This window comes from Schistocerca cancellata, chromosome 1 (genome assembly GCF_023864275.1).
Source record: "Schistocerca cancellata isolate TAMUIC-IGC-003103 chromosome 1, iqSchCanc2.1, whole genome shotgun sequence".
Lineage (NCBI taxonomy): Eukaryota > Metazoa > Arthropoda > Insecta > Orthoptera > Acrididae > Schistocerca > Schistocerca cancellata.
The window spans coordinates 72,799,198-72,813,419 of NC_064626.1; the positions used below are offsets into that span (position 1 = coordinate 72,799,198).

Sequence of the window (14,222 nt, forward strand, 5' to 3'; positions counted from 1 at the left end):
ACCCAGTTAGGAACTTATAGTTGTTTAGAGTGAAGTATGTGTTGCTGATCCAATTCCTGACTTTAGTTTAAAAGATTCAATGTGCATCAATATGAATGCCCCAAGAGATTCAATAAGTATTCAAATGTAGAGTGAATCTTTCATTGTGAGGGGAAATTTGGAACACTGCATTTTTTGGAGGCACATGATTTTAATGTATATAGAAATAGCCAAATTCATGTCTTCATTTCATAATCTGTTTAACAATTCTGTGTTGTATGTTCATATGTAGACAGTTTGTTGAATGGGCTTCCTAATGACCATGAAAATTTTCTCAGTAAAATACATAACAATAGATGTGGACCACTGCCAAAGATCAATTTTGCGGCAAATATCCTCCTCATTTTTTTTTAAATTTATTTATTGTTCCATGGGACCAAATTAAGGAGAAGTCTCCATGGTCATGGAACGAGTCAATACATGAAATTATAACACGATATTAGAAACAGATAAAATGAAATATAAAAAAAAAAAACATATTCAGGTGACAAGTCGTAAGTTTAAATGAAGACAATCAACAATATAACACTGGAATTTGCTTAATTTTTGTGAAATTTTGCAATGACTGCTCCACAGAAGCTATTTGATTAATTCTTGAGCTAATAAACATTACCTAACCAAACCATTTCTCTAATCATTTAGAGCCGACACTATTTAACAGCTTCAAGTTGAGTGTAAATACATTATCCTCCTAAAATATGATTAATATGAAGCACTCTCTTATGCCATCTTTGATTATAAATCGTGACTAAGAATGCAGGCATCTCTACACAAAACATGTAATAAGAATAAGAGTGCTGCTTTCCTCTGAGTTAAAATCATGGTTGTAGTGAGTTGTGAGTAAAATGTAGCATGTAAGTTGTGAGTGCTTTGTCGTTAAAGGCTCAAGAAGAGCTGCAAATTAGAAGACAACCTCTGTGGTGCAGTTACCACATTGCAGTCAGTGATGCTGCTATAATTGTGTAATAGATCTCATTTAATCATTAAAGAAAATAAATGATGGCAGAGTAACATTCAGATTCTATTCAATGAGAAAGTCTAAATGTTTTAGACTTTTTTTTTGCTAACGTAGTGGAAGAATCCTTAATTTTTAAACTGTTTTAAATAATACAATTAATTAAATAATTAATAGTGCAGGTAATTATTGTTATACTCTTTCACCAATCTTTAAAATGACATGCAATCACTATCTGCATCTGAGTAAAGATGTTTAAATTCAGCTGAGGGATTTGTATATAAATAAAGTGTCAGCTCTTGAAATAGTTGTCGCAAATTATTTCTTCTGTTTCTCTGAAAATGATATTAACCTCATGGTTTGACAGAGTGTCTGTAAAATGTGTTGTCTTTGTTACACTGTTTCAAGCTCCATGTCAGTTTGACAAGACTCAGCAACTGTGCCCCATCTGAAGATGACGTACAGGTGGACTGCTGTAGTAGTATGTGATGTTAGTTTTAGGGTCCAGTGGCAAACACAACAGGAATGCCACAAATCATTTCACCAGGCCACCTGTGTAGTCTCATCTGTGTTGATTTTGTATATGCAGTTGGAACATTCCACAGCTGAAAGATTTATAAACATTATTTTATTGTTGCAGCCCGAAGATCAACTGTTCTGTTACTTGACCTTCACAAATGAGAAGGTAAACAAAATAATCCTTGACAATCTTCATGTCAATCGGCATGTAAGAGAAGAAGTCACTGGTCCACGTTACTGCCCATCAATTGAATCAAAGGTATTAAGGTAAAATCCGTATGCTTTTTCCCTTTGTCTCACACATTCTGTACTTCTTACTTTGTACTTCTCCACCAGTGTAAATGCTGGTTAAAATTATACAAAAAGTTTACCTGCAGCATAGGTTTTCAAATAATATGGTTCTATAGGTTTCATGTCAGATAAGTAATACATGTTACAACTTGTGTTGTTTTGATTTTAAGAGTATCAAATTGTTGAACCAAGTAGTGATGGAGTAATGCACTTATTTAGTGAGCCAATGTCTCTGGTGTGAAACATAATTGTTTCTTTCATAGAATGATGTGGATTGTAAACTTTAGGACCCCCAAAACTATTAGAAATGGTTCACATCTTGGTAGACAGCAAAGACACACAATATTCAATAGCACCATGGAACAAGGTGTCAGAATTATTCAGATGTTTGGCTTACATTCAGGAGGTGGTTGGCGAAAATTTCTGTCCAGGCATCTGTATTTAACCTTTCCACCTCTTCCCTAAGTCACCTTAGAGAGGTACACCAAGATTGTTCCTCCAGAAAGGACAAGTTTTCCATCCTGCCATCTCTTTGTCTAAGCTAGTGAACCATTTCTGATGTGTTGAGTGTCAACAGGATGCTAAGATTCAAACACCTGTCCTGTAGTTTTATGCAGAATGCAACACAGTGGTGCCCAAACCAACCTTTTAGAATGATTTTTTATTTTTGTTGTAATTATTTTGTGCAGAAGTTATGAAGGCGGCCTTACAGGGGGATATAACGGAAAATGTAAACATTTATTTTAAAAAATCTTTACAGCCATATTTATTAATGAAAAAATCTAAAATTTTGCATGTGTAAAGCAAAAGAGCTGTGTTTTAATGGAAAATTATAATAAAATATGCAGGATTAATATTTACCAGAAATTTTAATTTTTAATTGTCTTTTTTTATAAAAAGCCATAACTCAGATTCTAATCATGCAGTTGATCTGAAAATTTTATTGTAGTGCCCTAAAAAGGTTATAAAACCACTGAAGTACAGTTATTAATTTATGGTACAAATTGTATCATTAACAGAGTTTTTAATTTTGCACATCCAAAATTAACTTTTTTTCTGCATACAATCATTTAAAAATCAGAATGCAATTGCAAGATCACATATTTTTTAATTTGAGGGAGACAGCAACAGGTTGTTAACACTTCCTGAAAATTTCATAGCATTAGCGCATATACTTTTTGAGAAAAGGCTTCTAATAATGTAAAACAGAGAAAATGAGGTTCAAAGACTTTCCTCTCATACTATTACATGTAATAAGCTTACCTCAATTTTAAAATCCTCCATACTGATACTCCTCATCCTCCAGGTTTCTCTTCTCCCCGTATCGAATCTGCCTGGCCTGTATTTGCAGGTAACGCACTGATCTGTTAGCTGTCTATGGTGTAAAATGCTTTTGTTGTAAACATACCAGGATCTATACCAACTCTCTACAGCACTTCAATTCTGCCATTATTTCTGTTATTGTAACATAAAACTGCATCATAGGTGCCTATTTTGAGTACTTCAAGTTCACAGAATGTCCTTTTTGGGCATCTAATCCAAATTAAATTATTGAGGATTTAATTTGCATTTTATGTCTTTCCGTGAAGACACTTCCTCAATAAATCAGGGTTTGCAAGAAACCTGAATGTGGCTTAATTGCATTCATAACAGGTTCTGGTAATGAATGTTTATGCGAATACATCTCATTCCTGTTGTGGAACTTTCACCAATCGTCTTTTGGACACTGATTGTGCATTGGTGTTTGGTCAGTGGATAGTTTGTGGAAAAAAATTACCCACACAGCACACCTCCTTGCCTCTAAATGATGTGTTTTCTTCCTGATAGCTATCCCATAAAATGAAGAGAATCAATCTCTTTCAGGGTAAGCCTGCCTTTTCCTCCTAGTGGTTTTCCACCCTCAAGTACTTCACCTTCCTTCTCTTTCAGCAAGCGACAAAGCCTACCACCAAGCCTCATTTGGATGTGGCCAACACATTCCAACTTTTCTATTGTTGTATTTTACGGATTTTTATCTGTTACAGCTTTGAACGAAGAGGAGTCCCCATCACCAAGGTATTTAGTAAATCTAATACCATACTGTTCCTCAGATCTGGAGAACAACCTCACAACTGCAGTAGCCTCCATGCCCCCAGTTGAGCCACTATAATTTTTAGAGCATGCTACTGCACTCTTTTCTTGTCACAATTTGTCACTGTCTTCATTGTTGGACATTTTCTGTGTTGCACACTGGTGGCAGTATTTAGACATAATTGCTACATCTAAACCTTTACCTGAATTAAAACCAATAACAGATGCAACTCCATGCAGAGATGTGTGACCCATTTTCATTCAGATCCCATCTACAGACACGCACATGTCAGTAACATTTGTAGGAGGTTCACTGTCATGAATATCTACTCCAGGATCTATTTCTTTTTTGTTTATTTTCACCAATGCCTCCACTGCTTTCTTCAAAGAAACTTTGGCAGTATCGCATACAGCAACGGACATTTCTTTATTTATATTTTCAAACCTTGCACAAGGTGGAGGCCTGTTCAGAAAACCACACAATAAATTACCTCCTTCCCTGCCCTGTCCAAGGCATCTCAGATCATATACTAATCTAAAATTCCTTTCGTAGATACCAGTGTCCGTTTTTTTTTTGGAGGAGGAAAATGAAAATTCATAGCCACATGAATTACAAATTACTTTAAAGTCACAAGCTATTCTCACTCTTCTTTCTTCAACAACAATCCTGAATTCCATATTTTTACAGTTAACACATGAACATGAAAATCTAAGCTGCACCTGAAAAATGAGACTTGAAATCAAGGAAAAAAAATTTCCCGAATCTAAGCTGCACCTGAAATTTGAGACTCAAAATTCAAGGGGAGAGAAAATTTTAGGCTGCACCTCCAAATCGAAACAAAGTTTGTTCATTGTAACATGAGACACAATTGGGGTCAAATGGATGAAGATACAGCTACAGTAGTTCGGTGCGAGTTGTAAGCTTAACAGCTAAGCTTTACCAAGTAGCCATTGTTATGTGTCAGGTGCTCCGTCCGTATTTATACGGGTACCCTTCCTTTTTCACGTGCTTCGTCTGGTTTGAATCGATTGCTTATTTTGCTTTGATCTGATAAGTGTCATTATATTTGTTCTTTTACGTCGTTGTAAGCTGAAAATGCATTATTGTACTGTGTCATGCATTGTTTTTTGCATTCTGTTAATGAGTGTTTACGACCTGTCATCGCTCGCAGCATGGCTTGCTTTTGTGCGCGCTCTGCAGCTTACAATAAAAAAAAAAAAAGAGAGGAATTGTCTCATAAGCGAAACAATGGCAAGAGACTGCTATTTGTTATTACTTACACTGCAGCTTTCTTTGATAATGATCAACAAGAACCAATAAATAGACTGCGTATGATAGAAGATGTTCTGAACGAAAGTTAGCGAAAATTTTTCTCCGTTTGAAAATCTTTGCAGACGCCCCTTTAGTACATTACATTTTGCACAGAAATTAGATTCATCTTAGATTTAAAAATCTAGTCAGTTGCCGTGCTTCATTTCTGACTATATCACTATAAGAATAATATGAATATAAACATGACATGATATGTATATTCTTACGCATTTTCTGTTGTCTCACTGTAGTTTCGTAGTTTATTAGGCAGACAGGATTTAAATGAGACATCAGCAGACACGAAAGAATACACGGCATAATGTTTACATTCTTCTACCTTTTCTTTTAATTTATTTACTGACGCAGAGGTTTTGGCGCCAGTATTTATCTTTGTGCCTGCAAAGCATGCCTGTGTAGCGCTACATTTATTCGATGGCAGAAGTTAGTTGTAGCAGCACCTACCAACATTTTTCTGAACTTCCACTTACTTTGCACTCGATTCTAAGCCGCAGGCGGTTTTTTGGATTGCAAAAACCGGAAGAAAAGTGCGGCTTAGATTCAAGTAAATACGGTAGATGTCAGCCAAAGATATCGAAAGAAAATAGCCTTCACACTGACAAAAATTCCACTGAAGCAAGCAGTTTCCCAAATGTCAGAAAAGGTGGGAGTGCCCACCAATGCAGAGTTAATCAGTTTAACAATTTAAAGGCATTTCTAAAGCTGTTATCATGATAAAATTCACACACAACGTAGATTAAACTGTTTTGATCAAGAAAATAATATTTTTGAAAAATTGATTTTTTGGGCCCCAATCCATTACATCCCCCCTTAAGTTCCAAAAACTTTGTAAAAATGAATTTGGTTTGATTTGGTACCAGTATCTCTTCTGTCTAGCTAACCAATTTGGTCAACCAGTTTTGAACATTTCTAAAGTTTCTATGTTCTTCTTGTTGGAACTGCTTATTGCCTCAGTAATGGAAAACATCTCTCTAGAGTTTGAAACGGTATGAAGTTACCAAAAAGAAAAAAAAATTGAATATTATTGCGAGTAATTGAGTAATTTCTGTTAGCTCTAAAAATGACAGAGAATATTTTTAGCATGGAAAGGACATTGTTCTAGGTCATAAGCTATCATGAGATGGGAAACAAGTCAATAGTTGCAACTCTGAGTTAGTATGTGAATTGTGCATGCTTAGCACAATTCATAGTACTGCAGCGATCTAGGTTCAAGGCACAGTCAACACACAGCTTAACCTATTCGGCTTGGTACAAACGTTCATTAGCTGCCATGACTGACTGTATAAAAAGTTGTTCACATCTATGATTTTCATCAAAAACAAGCCATAGATAAATATTTGATCTTACATTCTAAACTGATTTTACTGAAAATATGTAATATCTATGCTTGCTTGATACTAACTGCAGCAAGTTCCAAGTTATTGGTCACCATAGCAATTTGCCTCAGCCATAAGATCAATAGCAAAATTTCACAGAACACATATAATATATGCTGTAGAGTTTAAACTTAGTATAGTGGAAGTTTTTTAAGTGCAGTTAAAAGTTAATTTAATTCTTTTAATATTATTATAATATGTCCACTACATCTTTGTTGGAGAAACATTTGATACGGGATACATCCAGTATGAAAATCATTTGTTGTAAGACTTTCCTTGAGAATGGGCAACAAATATCAGCACCATGCTATTATTTTTTCCAATGTTTTAACCTTTATTATTATTATTATTATTATTATTATTATTATTATCTATTAGTAGTTGACATTTTTTATCTTATTGCTGTGTTTTCTTAGGTTTGGAGGCAAGAACCATCAGATCTGGCTTGAACCAGAAGGTCTTTCAAGCCATGTTGTGTATCCCAATGGACTATCCTGCACTCTTCCTGAAGAACTGCAAGCTATTCTGGTTTGCCAGATAAAAGGTCTAGAGAAGGTTAAACTGTTAAGGCCAGGTATAGAAGATTTTACTTTGTTCAGCTCTTCTTCTTTAAAACAGACATGCATGTCTTGCTAAGAATAAGGAAATAGTTACATTTTGTTTTGTTATTGTTCTAATTATATTTTGTTATGTTATTGTTCTCTTTAGTTTGGAGATGGTTTTGATTGCAGCTCTTCAATTTATCATGTGCAAGCCTCTTCATCTTTGCATAATTATTGCAACGTGCATCCATTTGAACCTGCCAACTGTAGTCAAGCCTTGGTCACCCTCTGCAATATTTACCCCTTTAGTCATGTTGTGCCATAAATTATCTTTCTCTGCAATTCAATTTAGTAGTAGTACTTCATCTCTCTAGTTACCCAGTCTACTCATTCTCAACATTTCTAAAGCTTCTACTTTCATTGCATTTGAACTGCTTATTGTCCACATTTCACTTCAGCTACATTCGAAACAGACCTAGTGGCACATAAATCTGTAATCAATGTCAACAGAATTCTTCTTTTCCAAAACACTTTCTGTGCTATTGCCAGTCTGAATTATATGTCCGCTCTGCTTTGGCCATGACTAGTTTATTTTACTGACCAAATAACAAAACTTATATACTGTTTTAGTGTTTTGTTTCATTTGCTAATCTAATTGCCTCAAAATCTCCAGAATTGGGCAGAAATGGAAGAATAGTAGGAGAATGCAGCTTGGCAGAACGGAATGAAAGAGGAAGACACCTGGTCAAATTTTACACTGAGCATAATTTAATCATCTGTAATAGATGGTTTAAAAATAATGAAAGAAGATTATACACATCGAAGATACATGTAGACAGTTTAAGGATTCAGACAAATTATATAATGATGAGACAGAAACTTCAAAACTACATTTTGACATTTCCAGAGGAAGATGCGGACGCTGACTGTAACTTGCTGGCTATGAACTGCAGATTAAAACTGAAAAAAATTGCAGAAATGTTCAAAATTTAAGAGACGAAACCTAATTAAATTGAAACAACCAAACCTTTAGAGATTTTCGGAGGGAGCATAAGGCAGCGATTGATTGCAACTGGGGAAGAGAATGGCAGAACAAGGCAGTGGCTAGTGGACATCTGGATACCACAGGAGATATTGAAATTGACTAAAGGAGAAAATATAACAATGCAGCAAATGAAAAAGGTGAAAAGGATTACAGTCATATCTACATCTACATCTACATTTATACTCCACAAGCCACCCAACGGTGTGTGGTGGAGGGCACTTTACGTGCCACTGTCATTACCTCCCCTTTCTGTTCCAGTCGCGTATGGTTCGCAGGAAGAACGACTGTCTGAAAGCCTGCGTGTGCGCTTAAATCTCTCTAATTTTACATTCGTGATCTGCTCAGGAGGTATAAGTAGGGAGAAGCAATATATTCGATACCTCATCCAGAAATGCACCCTCTCGAGACCTGGCGAGCAAGCTACACCGCAATGCAGAGCGCCTCTCTTGCAGAGTCTGCCACTTGAGTTTGCTAAACATCTCCGTAATGCTATCACGGTTACCAAATAACCCTGTGACGAAACGCGCCGCTGTGCTTTGGATCTTCTCTATCTCCTCCATCAACCCGATCCGGTACGGATCCCACACTGATGAGTAATACTCAAGTATAGTTCGAACGAGTGTTTTGTAAGCCACCTCCTTTGTTGATGGACTACATTTTCTAAGGACTCTCCCAATGAATCTCAACCTGGTACCCGCCTTACCAAAAATTAATTTTATATGATCATTCCACTTCAAATTGTTTCGCACGCATACTCCCAGATATTTTACAGAAGTAACTGCTACCAGTGTTTGTTCCGCTATCATATAATCATACAATAAAGGATCCTTCTTTCTATGTATTCGTAATACATTACATTTGTCTATGTTAAGGGTCAGTTGCCACTCCCTGCACCAAGTGCCTATCCGCTGCAGATCTTCCTGCATTTCGCTACAATTTTGTAATGCTGCAACTTCTCTGTATACTACAGCATCATCTGCGAAAAGCCGCATGGAACTTCCGACACTATCTACTAGGTCCTTTATATATATATATATTGTGAAAAGCAATGGTCCGATAACACTTCCCTGTGGCATGCCAGAGGTTACTTTAACGTCTGTAGACGTATCTCCATTGATAACAACATGCTGTGTTCTGTTTGCTAAAAACTCTTCAATCCAGCCACACAGCTGGTCTGATATTCCATAGGCTCTTACTTTGTTTATCAGGCGACAGTGCGGAACTGTATCGTAAGCCTTCCGGAAGTAAAGGAAAATGGCATCTACCTGGGAACCAGTATCTAATATTTTCTGGGTTTCATGAACAAATAAAGCGAGTTGGGTCTCACACGATCGCTGTTTCCGGAATCCATGTTGATTCCTACAGAGTAGATTCTGGGTTACCAAAAATGACATGATACTCGAGCAAAAAACATGTTCTGAAATTCTACAACAGATCGACGTCAGAGATATAGGTCTATAGTTTTGCACATCTGCTTGATGACCCTTCTTGAAGACTGGGACTACCTGTGCTCTTTTCCAATCATTTGGAACCTTCCGTTCCTCTAGGAACTTATGGTACACGGCTGTTAGAAGGGGGGGGCAAGTTCTTTCGCGTACTCTGTGTAGAATCGAATTGGTATCCCGTCAGGTCCAGTGGACTTTCCTCTGTTGAGTGATTCCAGTTGCTTTTCTAATCCTTGGACACTTATTTCGATGTCAGCCATTTTTTCGTTTGTGCGAGGATTTAGAGAAGGAACTGCAGTGCGGTCTTCCTCTGTGAAACAGCTTTCGAAAAAGGTGTTTAGTATTTCAGCTTTACGCGTGTCATCCTCTGTTTCAATGCCACCATCATCCCGGAGTGTCTGGATATGCTGTTTCGAGCCACTTACTGATTTAACGTAAGACCAGAACTTCGTAGGATTTTCTGTCAAGTCGGTACATAGAATTTTACTTTCGAATTCACTGAACGCTTCACGCATAGCCCTCCTTACGCTAACTTTGACATCGTTTAGCTTCTGTTTGTCTGAGAGGTTTTGGCTGTGTTTAAACTTGCAGTGAAGCTCTCTTTGCTTTCGCAGTAGTTTCCTAACTTTGTTGTTGAACCACGGTGTGTTTTTTCCGTCCCTCACAGTTCTACTTGGCACATACCTGTCTAAAACGCATTTTACGATTACCTTGAACTTTTTCCATAAACAGTCAACATTGTCAGTGTCGGAACAGAAATTTTTGTTTTGATCTGTTAGGTAGTCTGAAATCTGCCTTCTATTACTCTTGCTAAACAGAGACTGACACAAGTGCAAAAACACTAATCAGGAATGGTTAGAGGACAAATACAAGGCTGTAGAAGCATGCGTAAGTAGGGAAAGATAGATACCGTCTACAGGAAAATTAGAGAGACATTTGGAAAAAAGATAAGCAGCTGTATGAATATCGAGACCACAGATGGTAGGCCACTACTAAGCAAAGAAGGGGAAGCTAATAGGTGTAAGGAATATGTAGAGGGGCTATACAAGGGAAATGAACTGGGAGGCAATATTATAGAAAGGGAAGAGCAAGTAGATCAAGGTGAGTTGGAACATTTGGTAGTTTGAGGAGAACTTGACAGAGTACTGAAAGACCTGGAAGATTCGGTAATTCGAGAAGGACTTGACAGATTACTGAAAAACCTAAGTCCAAAAAAGGCCTCTGGAGCAGACAACATTCCCTCAAAATCTTAAGATCCTTGGGAGAGAGAACCATGAGAAAACTATTCTGTCTGGCTTCCAAGATGTGTGAGACAGGCAAAATATATCGGCTGTAAAGTACAGCGTAACAATTCCAGTTCCAAAGAAGACAGTTGCTGACAAATGTGGATATTATTGAACTATCATCAGTTTAATAAGTCATTGTTGCAAGCTACTGACATGAATTATTTATGTAAAAATGCTTGATACAAGCATACAAGGCAGTACTACACCTATGACATTAGCTCAGAAGATAGTTTAAAGAAAGGCAAATTTACATTTATAGCATTTGTACATTTTCAGGAAGCTTGACACTGTTGACTGGAACACACTCTCTGAAATTCTGAAGGTGGCAGGGGTAAAATAGAGGGAGCAATGGGTTATTTACAACTTGTACAGAAACTAGATTACAGTTACAATAGTAGTAGGACCTGAAAGGCATACAATGGTCAAGAAGGCAGTGAGACAAGGCTGTACCCTATCACCGATGCCATTCAATCTGTACATTGTGCTATCAGTAAAGAAAAACAGGGAGAAATTTGGAGAAGGAATTAAAGTTTAGGGAGAAGAAATAAAAACTTTGAAGTTTTTCAGGCTTTCCCAGTGATCTAATGACATCTTGGGTTGTTGGGTGTTCTGCCGGATATCAGTGTCGTACTTGCACGATATTTCAGTAGCGTAACTCGTTACCTTCCTCAGGTGCGACCTGAGACTACTCCTCGAGTGGACCTGGTCCAATATTTATGCCTGTGACCTTCCCCTTCACCAGGCACTCCCTCTGCGGTCCGCGCCCGCTCGCTGTGATCTTCTGGAGCATTGCCGTTCCCTTTGCCGTCCGCTGCAGTCCTGGGTGTTCTCTTTGCGGTCCGCGCCCGCCAGACACGCTCCTGGGTGTTCCATCTTCGGTCTGGTGCACCTGGAACTCTGTATGGGGATCATTGTCCATGTCCACGCCTTCAGTTCTTCTATTTGTGGAGTGCTGCAGCTCTACTTAGCTGGTACCCCGTGTCACGATTCATTAGATTATCGATCACTTTTATCTCTATTGACTCCCTTATAACACTGTCCCAAAATCTGGGTGTCTGTGCTAGAAACTTGGTTTCTTCATAAGTCATGGCATGACCTAGTTCTAGGCAGTGTTCAGCAATGGCTGATTTTGTTGCCTGTCTTAATCGGGTGTGTCTCTTATGTTCCTTGCACCTGATGTCTACTGTTCTTGTCTTCTGGCCAATGTTGGAAATGCCACATTGGCAAGGTATATTATAAATCCCTGGTTTCCATAAACCCGGGTCGTCCTTGACAGTTCCTGTACAGGAACAAATATTACGAGCAAACTGAAGGTGTAGCTATGGGTAGCCCACTGTCTCCTATGATCGCCAACATGTTCATGGAGAGATTTGAGGAGAGGGCATTAGAGACAGCCAGATATAAACCCACATGCTTCTTCAGGTACGTGGATGACACCTTCATAATCTGGCCTCGTGGGGAGGACAGGCTGAATGAGTTTCTGGAACATCTTAACTTGTGCCACCCGAATATCAAGTTCACCATAGAACAGGAGAAGAATGGCCAGCTGCCGTTTATGGATATACTAGTAAAAAGAAAAGCAGATGGATCAATTGGCCACAATGTGTATCGAAAACCCACACACACTGATTTATATCTGCAGGCCAGCGGCTGTCACCACCCTGCACAGAAGAATGGTGTTCTTAAGACATTGGTCCACAGAGCACGTGCCTTGTCAGACCAAGAAAGTCTACCGACAGAAATAGAGCATCTCAAAACAGTGTTCTGCAAAAATGGATACACACCGAAACAAATTGATATGGCACTCCAACCAGCCACTACACCTAAGTTCGAGAAGCAGAGCAAGATGAAGCAAAAAAGGTGGTGTATTTGCCCTGTGCTGACTCTATTTCTGTCAGAATTAGTAGGATCCTCGGTAAACACAATATCAAGTGTGTTTTCTGTCCATCCAGCAAGATCGGGGGTCTGGTGGGAAATGTCAAGGACGACCTGGATTTACGGAAACCAGGGATTTATAATATACCTTGCCAATGTGCCATGTCCTACATTGGCCAGACGACAAGAACAGTAGATATCAGGTGCAAGGAACATCAGAGACACACCCGATTAAGACAGGCAACAAAACCAGCCATTGCTGAACACTGCCTAGAACTAGGTCATGCCATGAATTATGAAGAAACTAAGTTTCTAGCACAGACACCCAGATTTTGGGTCAGTGTTATAAGGGAGTCAATAGAGATAAAAGTGACCGATAATCTCATGAACAGTGACACGGGGTACCATCTAAGTAGAGCCTGGGATCCTGCTCTGGAATTGCTGAAGAAGCAACGGGGACAGCTGCAGCACCACAAATAGAAGAACTGAAGGCGTGGACATGGAGAATGATCCACATACAGAGTTCCAGTGGCACCAGACCAAAGATGGTATGCCCAGGATCGGGACTGACGGGCGCAGATCGCAGAGGGAACATCTAGAACTGCAGCTGTCTGAAAATGGAATGGCAACGCTCCATCAGATCACAGTGAGCGGGAGAGGACCACAGGGGGGATGCCTGGTACCACAGACGGGATTCCAAATGCACCAGACCGAAGATGGAACACCCAGGAGCATGTCTGGTGGAAACGGACCGCAAAGAGAACACCCAGGACTGCAGCGGACAGAAAAGGGAACGGCAATGCTCCAGAAGATTGCAGTGAGCAGGCGCGGACCACAGAGGGAGCGCCTGGTGAAGGGGGAAGGTCGAAGGCATAAATACTGGACCCCAGGTCCACTCGAGTAGTAATCTCAGGTTGCACATGAGGAAGATAACGAGTTACGCTACCAAAATATTGTGCAAGTACGACGCTGATATCTGGTAGAACACCCGACAACCCAAGATGTCAACTTTGAAGTTTGCTGATGTCATCGTAATTCTGAGAGACAGCAAGGGATGTGGAAGAGCACTTGAATGGAACAGACGATGGCTGAAGTTGAGTGGATATAAAATGCAGACTGCCTATAGCAAGAAAGGCATTTCTGAAAAAGAAAAATTTTGTCAGTAACCTAAAATAAATTTAAGTGTTAGGAAGTTTGAATGTATTTAAATAGAGTCTAACCTTGTGTGGAACTGATACATGGACAGTAAGCAGGTCAGGCAGGAAGAAAACATGAGGTTTCAGAATGTGACACTACAGAAGAATGCCGAAGATTAGAGAAGATTAGATGGGTAGATGAGGAGGTACAGCATCGAATTGGAGAAAATTGAAATGGAGGGAAGTGAGGGGGTAAAAATTGTAGAGGGAAATGAATACAGTAAGCAGAGTTAGAGTCATGCACGCTGCAGTA

At 38.9% G+C, this 14,222-nt stretch overlaps 1 protein-coding gene across 1 annotated transcript in view; it reads left to right on the forward strand.

Annotated features, from left to right (window-relative positions):
* Nucleotides 1-14,222, forward strand: part of LOC126165227 (protein MTO1 homolog, mitochondrial) — a 98,973-nt gene that overhangs the window by 64,089 nt on the left and 20,662 nt on the right. The window contains exons 7-8 of the mRNA XM_049920302.1: nucleotides 1,635-1,780; nucleotides 6,997-7,154. Coding sequence (XP_049776259.1) covers nucleotides 1,635-1,780; nucleotides 6,997-7,154 — 304 coding nt within the window. The remainder of the gene's footprint in view (nucleotides 1-1,634; nucleotides 1,781-6,996; nucleotides 7,155-14,222) is intronic.